We start from the raw sequence: 18486 nt of genomic DNA, 5'->3' as shown, positions 1-18486 counted from the left end.
AGGGAATCATGTATTTACAAGTCTCTTAAACAAGTGACGATACACAGCAGCTTCAAACACTTTGAATGTAATTTCAAGTGAACAAACAGAAAGCACGACAGACACCACAGTTGACATACACCAGATTCGTGCATTATCGGTACCACACACTTAGAAACGTACCGGAAACATCATCTTCATCTTTCCCGATGTGAATGTGGGAGACAGCTTATTCCTCAGCAAGCGCCATCTCTCGCCATGCATCAGGAATAAGTGTCCGGAGAGCGGATCTACTTTCTCGTTGATGTAGAAGCCGCGGTCGTGGAAGTACTGGAAGTCCTTGATCAGAATCCTCTTGATGAGGTCCGGATCCCTGACCACGACGGCAGGGTTGGTGAAGAAGTAAGCGCCGGCCAGCGGCGTCGACGCCGGGACCTTCTCGTAGAGGCTGCTGCACTCTTCTCCGAAGGAGAGCCGGAGGAGCACGGTCTTCCAGATGTGGCCCAGAGGGAAGCGCGCCGAAGGGATCTGAGGGATGCTCCGGCGCGTCCAGTAGGAGAGCGAATAGTAGGCGTAGAGCGCCAGCGTGGCGCACGCCGCCACCACCACGGCGACCACCAGCTGCAGCATGCTGGATCTGTCCCTCCTGCAACCACACCGGCCGCCTATCAGGCACACCGAACCAGCGTTAAACAGCGGCTGTTGTGAACACAAACCACTATGCGCTTGCTTGAGTCCTGTACACAACTGCTGACTGCCATATCGACGTCTAGCAGGTTTCCCTGGGACAATGGTGCCTTTTTAAGGGAAAATGGAATGGATGGGGAGGGAAACTAAAATCATTAAATGATTGAAGTCTCCAATGCAGAAAATACTTAAATTTACAAAAATAATGTACACTGCTACGTAAAGAGTAACCGCACTGAGGTGAGGAAAGTCATGGGGTAGCAGTATCACATATACAGATGGCGGTAGTATCTCGTACACGAGGTATAACAGTGTGGCAAATTGGCCAGGTTTCCCTGGGACAATGGTGCCTTTTTAAGGGAAAATGGAATGGATGGGGAGGGAAACTAAAATCATTAAATGATTGAAGTCTCCAATGCAGAAAATACTTAAATTTACAAAAATAATGTACACTGCTACGTAAAGAGTAACCGCACTGAGGTGAGGAAAGTCATGGGGTAGCGGTATCACATATACAGATGGCGGTAGTATCTCGTACACGAGGTATAACAGTGTGGCAAATTGGCGGAGCTGTCATTTGTACTCAGGTGGCTCATGTGAAAAGGTTTATCGCGGCACGACGGGAATTACCAGACTTTGAACGCAGAATGGTAGTTGGAGCTAGATGCATGGGACATTCCATTTTGGAAATCGTTAGGGAATTCTATATTCCGAGATCCACAGTCCCAAGAGTGTGTGGAGAACACCAAATTTCAGGCATTACCCCTCACCATGGACAAGGCAGTGGCCGACGGCCTTTACCTAACGACGGAGAGCAGTGGCGTTTGGGTAGAGTTGTCAGTGCTAACAGACAAACAACACTACGTGAAATAACACAGAAATCTACGTCTACATCTACATCTACATCTACATCTATACTCCGCAAGCCACCTGACGGTGTGAGGAGGAGGGTACCTTGAGTACCTCTATCGGTTCTCCCTTCTATTCCAGTCTCGTATTGTCCGTGGAAAGAAATATTGTCGATATGCCTCTGTGTGGGCTCTAATCTCTCTGATTTTATCCTCATGGTCTCTTCGCGAGATATACGTAGGAGGAAGCGATATACTGCTTGACTCCTCGAAGCCTGTACCGAGATACTGACCGTCTCTCTTGCAGAGTCTTCCACTGGAGTTTATCTATCATCTCCGTAACGCTTTCGCGATTACTAAATGATCCTGTAATGAAGCGCGCTGCTCTCCGTTGGATCTTCTCTATCTCTTCTATCAACCCTATCTGGTACGGATCCCACACTGGTGAGCATTATTCAAGCAGTGGGCGAACAAGTGTACTGTAACCTACTTCCTTTGTTTTCGGATTGGGACGTACGATCAACGTATCCGTTAGGAGACTGCGGCGAAATGTGGCAGCAGACGACCGAAGCGAGTGCCTTTGGTAACAGGACATCGCCTGCAGCGCCTCTCCTGCACTCGTCATCATGTCGGTTGACCCTAGACGATTGGAACACCATGGCCTGATCATATGAGTCCCGATTCTAGTTGGAAAGGGCTGATGGGAGGGTTCGAGTTTGGCGCAGACTCCACGAAACCATGGACCGAAGTTGTCAATGAGGCACTGTGCAAGCTGCTGGTGGTTCCAAAAGGTGTGTGTTATGTTTTCATGGCGTGGGCTGGGTACTATGGCCCAACTGAACCGATCATTCACTTTAAATCTTATGTTCGGCTACTTGGAAACCATTCTCTGCCATTCATAGGCTTGATGTTCCCAACCAAAAAATGGTTCAAATGGCTCTGAGCACTGTGGGACTTAACATCTGAGGTCATCAGTCCCCTAGAACTTAGAACTACTTAAACCTAACTAACCTAAGGACAACACACACATCCAAGCCCAAGGCAGGATTCGAACCTGCGACCGTAGCGGTCGCGCGGTTCCAGACTGAAGCGCCTAGAACCGCTCGGCCACATCGGCCGGCGTTCCAAATCAACAACGGAATTTTTATGGATGACAATGCACCATGTCACTGGGCCACAATTGTTCGTGACTGTTTTGATGAACGTTCTAGACAGAGCGAATGATTTAGACATCCAAATCGCCTGACAAGAATTCCATCGAACATTTATGGGGTATACAGACGCAGCATGGCTCAGTATTTCTGCAGGGGACTTCCAATGACTTTTGCACTACGCCAGGCATAAAGAAGTCAGACACGAAATTAGGAGGTATCTCATCACTTTTGTCACCTCAGTATAAGTAACTAGTATCATATTCTACAATTTGCGAGTTGCATGAAGAATGTAGATTTTTGTTCTATACAAGTTAATTCTTACACTAAAGGAAAAACAAAGACAAGCCGCTGTTGAGAATTCCATTTATTAGGGATTAATTAATAGCATTAACAACAGTGGCTAATTGCTGTTTGTACTTTATTGTAAGAGTTAAACTGTATTTCCACACAGTCACAGTCTCAACATGTCAGTTTTTGTCCAAATGGCATTTTTGTTCTATTTGTCACATTTATTCAAATGAAATTCACTAAAGAATAAGAGCTAAAGCTGATAATAAGAGCAACAAAAAAAAAGAACAGCGATCAGGACCTGAAGACCACGCCATAGTTGATCAACCACTGTGTCATCTTCAGCTATTCATCATCGGATGCCATACGGAAGGGATTGGGGTCAGCACACACCACTCCTGGCTGTTGCCAACATTTAGACCTGTCATTTAAATTTAATATGAATGTTAGATGGTACTGTAACGAATCAGACGGTCTCTGTACCTGCAGCCCTGTGTTCTGGGAACTGACTGCCGCAGTCAACGACCCGTGTCAATGCAGCACCCTCACCAGCAAACCGCTTCCGCGCTCTTACCTTCTCTGGAGAGGTAATGACCGAGTCCTCGAACACATATCACCCCTCTGGAGCTTCTCTGTGATCAAATAATGTGCCAGTGCTACCTCTTCCGCATAATTGGTGACCTTACAGTAATATTTATACCGACTAGGAGCCAGCCAGTCATCGTCAGACAGCTGGGGTAGGGTAAATGTGGGGGAAATGGCGCACATCTCAAAATCGCGTATGTCAAGTCCAATTGTGAACTTTTAGTAAAAATTTTCTTTTGTACAAACTAAACACTCCAGTTGTCTGTGACATACAGTTTTTCTGATTTTTTTCTATGTAACATTTAAACACGATATTTGACTATGAAAATGTCTTGACATTGCGGCATCTATCCCTTATGCTGTATGTGATATGCCACATGCTAAAACCCGCAAAACTACCCTTTTTTAAGTCAAAACCTATATATATCTGGTAATAAATATGTAGTGCGGTGAAGAAAAGAGGATGAAATGTTAACAATAGTTTTTTTTAATTAATGTTATCTAATTTGTACATCAAAGTAGTTTGCTGGTTTAGATAACTAGTTTACTTACTGACAGTTGGAAATATTAAAACTAAGACATATGATACATTTATCTTTAGTTAACACAGTCAATAATTGCTAGTGAAATACTGAATCAAAAAAAGTAAGAATTACAAACTTAATTGATCTGGTTTTCCATCTATTTTCTCGACAGGACCGACTAAAAAAATCGACAGCTGTGTAATTTTTGCTTTTTTTCAATTTTTAGGAGTATAATTCTCCGCTCTCCTTATACATATCTAGAGATACTTTTTCTATTCTCTTATGGCGTCATCCGAGTCGTCTGGACTTGAAACGTCCATGCTAAGTCGTCTGAACGAAACATAAATGTTTTCTCGTGTTTAAAACTGTTACTTGTTTGCGCAGCAAGTATTCCTAGCGAAAAAATGCGCGGCGCATCTTCCGGATTTTACTGCAGCATGTGCCACACAATCTGTAAGGGATAGACGCTGCTCCTTATAAGCTCATGACCTTGATAGCCAAGATGACCGCACGAGAATCAAAAGCACTCAATAGAACTTACTGTTAATACAGCTGCTCAAACATTTGGAAATATTTTACTGTTGACCATACACTAACAACTAATCGTGACGCTGAAAAAGGTTTTGAAGTGATATTTCTAGACTTATCTCAGTTATTTCCAAAGAGCTTATGTAAGACTTCCTCGATAGAAATGTAAAACACTTCATTATGGCCTGGTGTCCGCTGAGCAACTGCAGTGCCGATACGCGGACACTCTGTCGGAATTTGTCAAAATTACGAGGGGTGTGCAGTATACACCGCATGCGGCGCCTTGCAGGATTTGACCCTACGTTGTAATCCCCACCCTGTGTCGGAGGCTGCCGTAAAGACGACAATGCAGCTATGATGCAACTGCCAACACCGTCACAAGGACTCGAGCCCTCGACTGCTGCCTCACCACCGAGGCTCTTGGCAGCCCTGTGCTCTGCCGGCACCGCAGGTCTACAGTACTCGCCAGGATCCAGCTACCTTCCCATGTTTCGCGGCTTCAACTAACGTCTCCGCAGCCTTGCGCCACTGAGACCTGCACAGCTAGCCATAGCAGTCCGTCTTCCGGTACATAGTTCGGGGTACTGGTTCACCTTTTAGTCACTCTCATTCAGTCGCCTTTGCTTGGACAACGGCAGGAGCCACGGCCAGATCTGCTTGAGTCTCGCTTGTAGGAGACGTCCCTGGAGCCTGACGCAGTATTGGTGGGCACTACCCGTGGCCAACAAGACTGAATAATTGTAAGTAATAAGCCGGCCGAAGTGGCCGTGCGGTTCTGGGCGCTACAGTCCTGGACCCGAGCGACCGCTACGGTCGCAGGTTCGAATCCTGCCTCGGGCGTGGATGTGTGTGATGTCCTTAGGTTAGTTAGGTTTAATTAGTTCTAAGTTCTAGGCGACTGATGACCTCAGATGTTAAGTCCCATAGTGCTCAGAGCCGTTTTTTTGTAAGTAATAAACAATACATGACAGTTGTACCGGTAGGCTGCCTTCTTCTGTTACATCTAAGAATGTTACATATCCCTTACTATCAAAATGTTCGTAGATGTGCAGAAAGTAAATATCCCACGTTGAACTAACTATTCTAGCGTTGTCAACGTTTATACAGGGTGCAACAAAAATGTACGGCACAAATTGCAGGACGAACTACTCACATATAGACGAAGAAATTATATTACATTAACATGGGTCTGCAAAACCTTTGTTTCCATTTACAACTCATTTTCTCTAACTCATTAATCACGGAAAACACACAAGAACAGAACGTTAGAATCATGGGGAACATGCGCTCTTGGTGAAGTCTGGTTACGTGGTGCACCGCTAGTATTTTGTTTTACATGTCCCTGTTGCCATGCGACGTATGCCATTGTTTGTTTAGAGGTAACATCTACTGTTCCAGTGATCAGTACGACCGTTGCAAGCGCACAGTCTACTATGTAGAGTCAACCGCAGACTTCGCACGTGCAAAGTCAGTGTATAGAAATGCAGAGATGGTAGATGCTCATTTGATGTATGGATTAGCTGGCGGCAATGGTGTTCACGCTCAACGTTTGTACCCGGAGAGATTTCCAGGACGAACCTGCCCCAGCAGGAAAATGTTTGAAGCCATTGATAGTCGTCTTAGGGAACATGAGGCTTTTAAGCCTGATAATCGCCACCAGGGTAGGCCTGGAAGGACGAGGACGCAGCAACGTCAGGCTGCAGTTTTTCATGCAATTGACGACGACCGCTCTATCAGCAGCTGGTTTTCCTGCACGGGTACTCTTCTGCGAATGGTTTATTCAACCAAGTATCAACCCTAATTTCAGTGCATCGCCATGTATGGGCAGGTGTCAATCCTCACGTAACTGTTGAAACAATTCAACAACAAAGATTTTCTGTCAATATTTGGGACGGCATTGTCGGTGACCGGCATTGTCGGTGACAGTTCTGTAGGCCCTCACTTTCTTCAACCCTGCTCAACGGACAAAATTATCATGATTGCGTATAGAATGTCTTACCTGATCCGTTAGCTGACGTGCCCTTAGCTGTGCGACAAAACATGTACTTCGAGCACGACGGAGCACCTCCTCATTTTAGTGTTAATGTCCGTCGGCTTCTAAATAAGATTCGGTGACAGATGGATAGGCCTCTGTGATAAACAGTTTAAGATCCTATGAATTTATTCCTTCAGTGAGCTACTTACAGAATTTTATTCATCCTTTTTCATAAATGACATTCATTTCCATAATTTTATGGAAGTTAAATAAAGAAAAATGAATTAATTCTTTGTAGTAACACAATACAATGCAATAAGTCGACAAAGAAATCAATATGAAGTGCATTTTATATTGATATTTATATAAAACAGAGTAACACACAGACAAAGTTGACAGTATCTCCTCCTCTGGAACCATGACTTCCCTCTCTGGAATGAGAGAAAAGGATCAGAGTCATAGTAACTACTCAACAATAACACACAACACCTATCTACATTAAGATGATCATGTTTTCTTTCCTCGCTTCTCACCCTCCCAAAGAGGATGAAGTCAGCAGGGCAAGCAAATTCAATGAACACCAACAATGATACTGAATACTGCAGCACAATTAACAGAAAAGAGATGGCCATGAGAAGCAAATACAAATATATATACTAGAAACATGTTTATTCTCAGTCAGCCACACCCACAAAGCCATTTTTAGGGATGTGCAACTGCACAGGGTGACAAAATTTTGAGAACGGCAAAATGCTGTCATCAAAAAATTACTTTTTAAATATAATTATTATGTGTATTGTATTACTTTCACACTCAATAATTTGATGGCAAAGTATTGACAAATTTTTCTACCTCTGATTAAAGTTATATTTTACTAGTAGTCCTTTATAATACCTTCCATGTAAGAGCACATTAATCTCACAAATTACATATTAAGTAGCTCTCCATGTAATCACATAGCTAATGAGATCTCATGTGTGGCGTGTTGTTCAATTCTTCATCCATCCATGGTTATGTTGGCATCATACACAACACAACATTGCTCCACGTGGTTGTCAACTTAAAACTAAGGTATGTAATTGAAGTACTAACTGGCCTCCACGCTCTCTGGACCTAAACTCACTGGACTTTTTTTTTATGGGGGCACTTGAAAGATCTTGTGTATGGAACTACAGGACAAGATGTTCAGTCTCCGTGCCCGTATTACGGAAGGCTGAGAAACCATACGCAATGGTCTTGGGACACGACAACGTATTCGAGATTCGCTACGACGCCTTTTCGATGCATGCATCGATCCCCACGGGCGACGTATTGAACATCACCTTTGGGGAAGAGTTGGCTGTGGTATGTTGGTGCGTTCTGTTCGTGTGTGTTTTCCATGATTAATGAGTTGGAGAAAATGAATTATAACAACACAATGTTCCCAGACCCATGATCATGTAACATAATTTCTTCGTCTACCTGTAAGGAATGTGTCTTGTAATTTGTGCCGTACATTTTTGTTACACCCTGCGTAATTTCATAAGGACGGAAACACTATATTAACAGATAAATGTTACATATCTTGCTATGGCTGGTTGGCTGCTTTGAGGAGAGAAAACCAACCAGCGAGCTCTTCGGATTAGAAAACAATGGGGAAGGAAGTCGACCGTGCCCTTTCAAGGAACCATGTCGACATTTGCCTGAAGCGATTTAGGGCAATCACGAAAAATCTAATTCAGGCTGGCCGGAAGCGGGTTTGAACCGTCGTCCTCGCGAATGCTAGCCACTAAGCCACATCGCTCGGTATATCTGCCTACGACTGTCTAGGGTGTCGGTTCCTATTTATTGTTTCCAATTAATAGGTTTCTTCTTTCACTAATAGTCGCTGGAATATAATTGGTTTCCGACATCATTAGTATTTATTCATAAATTCTTGACACTTTTTCAACACTGCTTGTTAAGTAAATGCATTGTGCAACATTTCAGCTAAACACAAAGGATTTGATAGTTACATTGGCCAGTCTCGACAATAATTGAAAATATTATGCCGCGTTTGGCACCTAAATTTTCTGGAAGTACCACGTGTGTAGCTTCCAGATCCTTCTAGAACAGGATTTTTTGAAATACATTTCATTATCACCGTCTTAATTGAAATTACTTTTCAGATATAATTTACGTGATGTTTTCCGGAAATAATTATATTCATTAATTACTAGGCTCGTAAATCTTTATATAAATAATTTATTTGCATAAAGATTTACGAGCCTAGTAATTAATGATGGAGGTCGCAAATTCAGACAGTATAAAAACTCTTTGTATAATTATCGAGTGAATTATCGATATAGAATTAGAAAAAATTAAAAATTAAAACAGAAATTTAGTTTACATGAAAACTAAAGCACAATAATATTAGTTTCACAGTAAAGTGGTTTTTTGACTCATTTAAGCTAACAATTGTGATTGTTAAATTTCATGATTCAAGATCGATGGCGGCCGAGCGGTTCTAGGCGCTTCAGTCTGGAACTGCGCTGCTGCTACGGTCGCAGGTTCGAATCCTGCCTCGGGCATGGTGTGTGTGATATCGTTAGGTTTAAGTAGTTCTAAGTCTATGCGACTGATGACCTCAGATATAAAGTACCATAGATGAAGAAGCTTGCACAGGATAGAGTAGCATGGAGAGCTGCATCAAACCAGTCTCAGGACTGAAGACCACAACAGCAACAGTGCTTAGAGCCATTTGAACCAAGATCGATGTTGCTAAATGGAACTATATGACAAATAAAATTGTATTATCAGAAACACTGTGTTTTTGTGATAAAATACATGCAAAATTATCTTTAAACGTGCAATATACACTCCTGGAAATTGAAATAAGAACACCGTGAATTCATTGTCCCAGGAAGGGGAAACTTTATTGACACATTCCTGGGGTCAGATACATCACATGATCACACTGACAGTACCACAGGCACATAGACACAGGCAACAGAGCATGCACAATGCCGGCACTAGTACAGTGTATATCCACCTTTCGCAGCAATGCAGGCTGCTATTCTCCCATGGAGACGATCGTAGAGATGCTGGATGTAGTCCTGTGGAACGGCTTGCCATGCCATTTCCACCTGGCGCCTCAGTTGGACCAGCGTTCGTGCTGGACGTGCAGACCGCGTGAGACGACGCTTCATCCAGTCCCAAACATGCTCAATGGGGGACAGATCCGGAGATCTTGCTGGCCAGGGTAGTTGACTTACACCTTCTAGAGCACGTTGGGTGGCACGGGATACATGCGGACGCGCATTGTCCTGTTGGAACAGCAAGTTCCCTTGCCGGTCTAGGAATGGTAGAACGATGGGTTCGATGACGGTTTGGATGTACCGTGCACTATTCAGTGTCCCCTCGACGACCACCAGTGGTGTACGGCCAGTGTAGGAGATCGCTCCCCACACCATGATGCCGGGTGTTGGCCCTGTGTGCCTCGGCCGTATGCAGTCCTGATTGTGGCGCTCACCTGCACGGCGCCAAACACGCATACGACCATCATTGGCACCAAGGCAGAAGCGACTCTCATCGCTGAAGACGACACGTCTCCATTCGTCCCTCCATTCACGCCTGTCGCGACACCACTGGAGGCGGGCTGCACGATGTTGGGGCGTGAGCGGAAGACGGCCTAACGGTGTGCGGGACCGTAGCCCAGCTTCATGGAGACGGTTGCGAATGGTCCTCGCCGATACCCCAAGAGCAACAGTGTCCCTAATTTGCTGGGAAGTGGCGGTGCGGTCCCCTACGGCACTGCGTAGGATCCTACGGTCTTGGCGTGCATCCGTGCGTCGCTGCGGTCCGGTCCCAGGTCGACGGGCACGTGCACCTTCCGCCGACCACTGGCGACAACATCGATGTACTGTGGAGACCTCACGCCCCACGTGTTGAGCAATTCGGCGGCACGTCCACCCGGCCTCTCGCATGCCCACTATACGCCCTCGCTCAAAGTCCGTCAACTGCACTTACGGTTCACGTCCACGCTGTCGCGGCATGCTACCAGTGTTAAAGACTGCGATGGAGCTCCGTATGCCACGGCAAACTGGCTGACACTGACGGCGGCGGTGCACGAATGCTGCGCAGCTAGCGCCATTCGACGGCCAACACCGCGGTTCCTGGTGTGTCCGCTGTGCCGTGCGTGTGATCATTGCTTGTACAGCCCTCTCGCAGTGTCCGGAGCAAGTATGGTGGGTCTGACACACCGGTGTCAATGTGTTCTTTTTTCCATTTCCAGGAGTGTATAATTCAAGTATAAAAATCGACTTAAGTCAGGCCGAAACTTATGCAGAATCGGCACATTTCAAACGAAGTAACGAAAGTTCTGAGGAGGCAAGATTCATTACAACCCAAATCTGTATCCAGTATATCCCGTGTTCTTTGACTTCCATAAGGCATTCGATACACTTCTGCTGCAGTGCCATCTAATGAACAAAATTCAAGCGCACGGAATATTAGACCAACTGCGTGAGTCGACTGAAGTGTTTCTAACCAACAGAACACACCATGTTATGCTCAGTGAAGAGAAATCTTCAGACGTAAAACTGACTTCAGGGGTACCCCAAGGGAGAGTTATAGGTCCACTTCCACAATATACAGGGTGATTCACGAAGATATGTAAATATTTTAATGTCTCATTCTACAAGTAAAACTAAACAAAAAAGTGCATATAAACATAGGTCCGCAAATGTTTATTTACGAAGTTACGGCTAATAAAAGATTTTGCCTGAAATTTTAGTAGCTTCGCTAATATGAAGCCATGGCAAAACTGTACGAGGTTAAAATAAAGCACGACTTCCATTTAGTTTGTTGTTATTGATTTAGTCAGCTGTCTAGGATCCAACCGATATGGTCACGAGCGCAGGAGAGGTGCTGCAGGCGTTACCGTGCTGTTAACAAAGGCACTCGCTTCGGTCGTCTGCTGCCACAGCCCATTAACGCCAAATTTCGATGCACTATCATTAGGGATACGTTCGTCGTATGTCCCACATTGATTTCTGCGATTATTTAACCCTATGTTTCTTGTCTGTTAGTACTGACAACTCTACGCAAACGCCGCTGCTCTCGGGCGGTAAGTGAAGGCCATCTGCTACTGTGTTATCCGTGGTGAAAGATAGTACCTGAAATTTGGTATTCTCTGCACTGTCTCAATACTGTGGATCTCGGAATATTGATTCAGCTTTCAAACTCTGTTAATTCCCGTCGTACGCCATAATCATATCGGAAACGTTTTCACAAGAATCACCTGAGTGCAAATGACAGCTCCTCCAAAGCACTTCCTCACTTTACCTTGTGTACGAGATACTACCGCCGCCTCTATATGTGCATATCGTTGTCCTATGACTTCTGTTATCTCACTGTACTGTGGGGATATTAATCTAAATCTGAAGCCAAAGGGCAAGAAACAGGAAAGGTACAGCTGAAATAGTGCAGCCGATGCGACAAGAAGGTGAAGATGGTACGTAAAAACGGCATTTGGAATTGATTACACTTTTCTACCAGTTTTCTGTGGTAATACAGAAGCTACAGCTGCGCTAAAAAATTAAAAATGTTATCCAGTTTTGGGGATCACCGCACTTAGAATATTTATATATGATCAAGTCATCTAAGTTCATCTCTTTAATTCTCTCCCTTTGAGAACTTGATAAACGCAAACTTAAAAGCCGTTCTTTAGTAACTGCGCTGTCTTCAACTGGCTCAGGATTCTAAATGACCTTTCAGTAGTGCACGCTGTTGCCAGAATTGTGAGATAAATCAGAAAGGGTCTTCGTAACCGAAGGAGGTGACTTAACTTTTACTTCACAATTCTCGGCCGAAGTGGCCGTGCGGTTAAAGGCGCTGCAGTCTGGAACCGCAAGACCGCTACGGTCGCAGGTTCGAATCCTGCCTCGGGCATGGATGTTTGTGATGTCCTTAGGTTAGTTAGGTTTAATTAGTTCTAAGTTCTAGGGGACTAATGACCTCAGCAGTTGAGTCCCATAGTGCTCAGAGCCATTTGAACTTCACAATTCTTGTTATTTGTTAAAGAATACGAGCTGCTTCTTTTGCAGAAACATTTTCGACATCACAAAGCGCAGAAAATTAGTACAGACGTCTGACAAAAATAGCTTCCTTTACATTTTTCATGGCGTTGTAACGAATGAAGACTGATTTGAAAGGGGTATTGTCGTTTTCTGTAAGACTTAAGTAACACAACCAGAGAGTCGAAGTAAGGAATGAAAACAGGAGTAATTAAGTGGATCGATCACAGGAATCTTAGGTACTTCGATTTCACCATATACATGGATCAACACATTTTAGTTTTGGCCTTCATTAAAATCATTAATGATTTGGGAGAAATTACAAGTGGAGTCATAGAATAAAATAATAAATGGATGATCACTAATAATGTGATAATGAAGGTAACAAGTATCTCATTCTGTAACCACTCCTTGAAGTAAATTATTCGACTGTACAAGAGCTGGAAAATATGCATTCAATGAATAATTCATAATCTGCGTTTCTCAGTCTAATCCAAATATTTAAACAAGAATTCTAGGTCTTCCGTGTCCTGTTTGTAGCTGCAAAAATTTATCAAGAACTCATTGGCTAGAATCAAGAACACAAGAAGAAAACTAGCCGAAACGATGCAGTATAAAGTAACCTGACAATATATACAACTTCAAGTGCTTCCATTTATTGGGTTAGAAGTCGACTCCAGACTACTTCCAGTTTTCCTAGGAATAGCGCCGGTAAATTTACAACGTTTGCGCCCAGCATAAGCTGTTTCATACAATACCAAGTTATGTTTGTAACTATTTTAATACACAACAGAATTTGTGCAATGATATCTTGAGGTTTTTATTGCTGGAACAGGTCGATCAGCGTGTACTTGTTTGTCGTAAAAGGAAAAGTTATGTCCAGTAGTTATTGCTGCTTTAGGTGAGCTGCTGTACTGTTTGTTGGAGGGATCTTCTACACCAAGGCCTCTGCATATCTGCAGGTACTGGCGTTATAACTCCTTATTGCCTCTCCTTACATATTCATCCTTCGTCAGGATTTGGCAGTCTGGCATTATAAGGTACGTGGTTTTTGGATGCCTCACATAAAAACGAAACTTGTCAATCCAAATTCTTTCCACAATTAGTCGTTCATGATATTTCCTTCTTAAAGACTGTTTAAAATGGTTCAAATGGCTCTAAGCACTATGGGACTTAACATCTGAGGTCATCAGTCCCCTAGACTTAGAACTACCTAAACCTAACTAACCTAAGGACATCACAAACATCCATGCCCGAGGCAGGATTCGAACCTGCGACCGTAGCAGCAGCGAGGTTCCGGAATGAAGCGCCTAGAACCACTCGGCCACATCGGCCGGCTAAAGCCTGATTACGTACATTTGTTACGATAGTTTGAAATTCAGATCTTATTCTTTTAAACCATAGGTGTGTCCGCTCGTTGTAGATTTTTAATTGTCCAGGTAGCTTAGCTGACTGCCCTTGAAATGGTTTTTCTGTACAGGTTTTATTTTAGTCCCTTTCGACTCTGATACTTCATGTTACGTAGATATTTTAGCCTTGTTATTTACGTGTCCTGTTAACTACGATTATTTTCGATCTGTCAGTGGTTCCTCACAACAAACTTCGTAAGGGAGTAGAAGTTTAAATATGCCTAGTTATTGTACAGCTGCCCATGTTGCCTTCCAGAATGGACACTAGATACTATGCTTACAGCGTTCTGTGCAGTGAATACTTTATGTTCAAGAAGGTTACGTTCATTAGTTTGTGTTCTGCATAAACTTTTGTAAGGACTTGACTACTTGAGTCTCAATTTATGTCGCTTCAGTTATCTCGGTATGGCGATAGTTATGGGGAGACTATGAAGATCTGGATTGACGGGTTGGTAGTGCAACAAAATGAGAATTGTTTATTTATTGAAAGGCACGTTATGTTCGGAGTAGCTACAGGAATGGCTACGTAAGATGTCGGACTAGGCTCGGGACACGTATTGACTGATGGCTTTCGTGTAGCGTTCGCCGCAGTGTTTCAAGTTTAATTGCTGTCAACGTGTACAAGGTTACACGGTTTTTAAATAGCATTACGGATTATTCCCTGCCGCTTCTTCTTAGAAGATACGGTCCACTTCGGATACTTACAGAGAGAACTGTTGACCGTAGGAATAGAGGGAGAATCGTAACTACGCATAACATGCCTCGAGCGCCCGTTAACAGCAATCGCTCTGCTTTTCTCGACGATACAAGTCAAGTGCTGCCTTCATCACTCTGATCGGTGTGACAGGTAAGCCGCGTTACATGACCTAACAGCACCACGGGTCTTATTTTACTTATACTTTGTTCATTTTATTCTGTCTACCCTGTACTTATTGGGGGCAGTTGCACTATTGTCGGATGATTGGTTCTGTTCCTCGGAGTAAGAAGATTGCCTTTGTACCGTCCCCTGGAAATGACTTTAGTAAAGACATTAAACGTATGTTAAAAAAAAAAATACTCATCTCTTACTCGCAAGGCGAATTGAACCAAAGACATAACACTGAATAGCGTTTGTGTGTGTGTGTGTGTGTGTGTGTGTGTGTGTGAGAGAGAGAGAGAGAGAGAGAGAGAGAGAGAAAGAGAAAGAGAGAGAGAGAGAGAGAGACAGATCTGGCAGGAAAAGATAAAGACATGACAAAAACTAGATGACAAGTGTTTTGTTTGATAAAATGTTTCATCTGTCTGGCTAGTACCGCAGAACTGAATGGACGCACTAACACTTTGCTCGACTGACCAATTAATAATTTCTTGCTTTGTGTTTTAAAATACATTTGTTATCATAAAGTTTAAAGCAATATTCTTTTGTTTACGTAAAAGATCGTCCTTTCCTGGGTTGTAGGACTTTAAGATTAGTGGACTATTCCCATTGTTGACCGCCTTTAAGGCGCATAGTATTAATTTTGTTAAATAGGGCCCAGAGAGCCAAGTTTTGCTAAAGAGATGGGATAATTCCTTAACATGTGATGAAATATTTAATAATAGTGGTAAGAATTTTCAGCTTTTGCGTCAACTTTCACTCGTACCAAATTACAAATGCCGAATGCGTTAACTAATAGCTGCTAGAACGGGAAAATTTTACATTATGTTAAGTAAATATCATTAGTGAGCTTAACCAAATAAAATGTGGGTTGTTGTCTACATATAAATCGAACCAGATACTTGAGATGAATAACAGAGCTCATGTTTCAAAAAATTTGTAGCCTGGTACGAGAAAAGAGGATTGCATGTTACGTAACAATTCCACAGCCTGATGTGAGACAAAAAGGTTTGCGTGTTACGTAATAATGCCACAGCTCTGCAAGGACATTTAATAGCCATATTGAAAATAATTCTGCTCAACGTCTACTTAAAAGCGAAGTCGTTTATGTTACCATTTTGATTTTAACTTACAATGCGTTTAAAGCAAAGACAATATTCACCAAGTATTTTTCATGCTACAGCGGCAATCGTGACAAACCACACCAACGTAAAGAGGCTTTATTTTTTGTTAATTCGTGCTACACCTCGCATGATGTGACAGCTAAGATATTGATGGTTACTATCAAAATGTGGATTGTTGTTTCTTGTCTGTGTAGCTAATCAGCGGCAGTTCTTTCGTTTCTGTCCACGGCAACTGATAGTGGTGGCGGCGATCTTACCCGAATTGAGATACTCGCCGGAGACACTTTAACACGATGCCAAGCGACAAGCTCTGTGTACGAACAGCTTCGGGTGAGCCGCGCCTCAGTAATCTGAGTGAAAACAAAGGCCCTGAGATCTCGTAATGCACCCTGTGTTCAACAGCTGATCAGATCTTAAAGATATTGTCTGTTGAGATCACTGTCAACTACATTATACACTGAGGCGGCAGGATGACTACATTTGCAAGATGACGGTAGGACCTTAATATTTCAGTCAATGAGAGCGCTGTCTGCGACAGATAAGCACAGGGGACTGGCGGCTGGCTGGCACATAGTTTTAATGTGTCAGCAAGTTCCGCCACAGCGTACACTTGGCTGCAGATTTAAGGATGCAGTCTGGGAATTTCAGATTAATTGAACATCAGAGTAATCACTCAACACTTTATGAACTGCAAATATACCAGTTACTTAGACAAAAACACTGAATTTTTACTGTATTGTTTATTAACTTTGACTTATGTTGACAAATGATATGAGAAAGAAACTCAAAACAGTTTGTCCTTGAAATGTGCAATGTGAATACCATTTATCACAGGCCACACATTCAGTCTCCACAGGAGCATTTCACATAAGAATGTTCCTAGCACACAGGAACGTAGCTTATCCAGCCGAATTCCCGGTTTATCCAGGTTCATTCTTTATTTCCTTTTTTTTTTTTTTTAACGCAAAAATGTGCGATGTACAGTTGGTATGATACGGTATGTGCACAGTCGTTATGTTGGCACCACAGGGATCAAGTTACTGAACTATCGAGTCTGAAGGCGCGGAAAGCAGATTGACCTGCTAGTTGTAATTCCACCACTGAAATTTGTGATGTTGTCAACACCTTTGAATCCTTTAAAATGTCAGCAGACATTCCTGGTTGTTCAGATGTGGACTATTGTGACGTAAATGCTTGTTGCAGAATGACGATGATGCTGCTCATCGTATGATGACCGAAATTGAAATTTGTATTTGCGCCTGTCGTACTACAGTGAACGACAGTTATGGTGAATTGGACAAAGAAAGTGGCGTTTGAGGGGAAAAAAGTGGTTCAAATGGCTCTGAGAACTATGGGACTTAACATCTGAGGTCATCAGACCCCTAGAACTTAGAACTACTTAAACCTAACTAACCTAAGGACATCGCACACATCCATGCCCGAGGCAGGATTCGAACCTGCGACCGTAGCGGTCACGCGGTTCCAGACTGAAGCGCCCAGAACCGCTCGGCCATGAGGGGAAGAGATAGTGCCTCATGTAGAGGCGAAAGCACAGCTGAAAAAAATAATGCTTTATGTAGAACGTATCCCGGAAACATTTCTAGCCCAACTGTTGTTCGTCAAGCGTCTATGCCATCGTGCTGCTCTCAAACGCCACACAAGTCTTTATTTTTTAAGCGAATCTTACACGCCATTTCAGTAAATAAACCTGAGTAAACTACAGTTCCTGTAGAGATTAAGTGCCAAAAACAGTGTTTCTTGTCAAAGTCAAAACTGAACGTGTGTACTGTATAATGTAGTACATACTGGAGTTTTTGCATGCAGTAAAAATATTTCCGCGTTATCCGGATTTTAGTTCATCCGAATTACATCAGGTCCTACCAAGCCCGGATAAACAAGGTTCTTGTGTAACTCATATGACAGCTGTTTCAGTTCTTTTCGTCTAGTGGAGTGTGGCTGTCACTCGGCTGTCACTCGGTGACAGATTGGGTGAACTTGGAAGAGACGGTTAATAAAAGCCCCAGCGATTGGGGACATTTACTTTCAACCAGTGCTGTACAAAGTTATCAAAATTGGGAAAAAATATCTTGCCGCCAAACAAAGCTCTATGATTGTATGATTGCTGTTACACTTGAAGAAAAAGCTATAGTTGTAGATCAGTATTATATTTTACAATTTGGCTTGATTCAATGGAGAAAACTGGCCCACAAACGTCCAATCAAGGTACGTCACGATAAACATTCAGTTAAATTAATAACGAATGCACGTGAACCGTTATTTCAGACGCACCCTTTGCAAACTATAAAGCACAGACGGCTTTCTGTTTGAGAGTTAACGTGTTTCAACAATCTGATAAAAGATGCAGATTGCGATCGTATACATCATTTTCTAAATTCTAGTATGGCATTATTACTTTACACCACACTTAGTGGGATAGCAGATAGCCAAAATTACTCAAATTTCTTTGACATATTCCGTATTTTAACAAATATCA

General features: G+C 43.0%; 1 protein-coding gene across 2 annotated transcripts in view; it reads right to left on the bottom strand.

Annotated features, from left to right (window-relative positions):
• Window positions 1–18486, bottom strand: part of LOC124615544 (probable cytochrome P450 6a14) — a 104035-nt gene that overhangs the window by 38053 nt on the left and 47496 nt on the right. Inside the window, exon 2 of one of the 2 annotated variants that reach the window (XM_047143516.1) lies at window positions 163–625. In XM_047143516.1, the coding sequence (XP_046999472.1) occupies window positions 163–609 (447 nt within the window). In that variant the 5' untranslated portion in view covers window positions 610–625. Of the gene's footprint in view, window positions 1–162; window positions 645–18486 lie in introns of both variants that reach the window. The other variant, XM_047143517.1, reaches the window with a different exon arrangement.

This window comes from Schistocerca americana, chromosome 5, assembly GCF_021461395.2.
Source record: "Schistocerca americana isolate TAMUIC-IGC-003095 chromosome 5, iqSchAmer2.1, whole genome shotgun sequence".
Lineage (NCBI taxonomy): Eukaryota > Metazoa > Arthropoda > Insecta > Orthoptera > Acrididae > Schistocerca > Schistocerca americana.
This window is presented reverse-complemented; position numbering and strand designations above follow the sequence as displayed.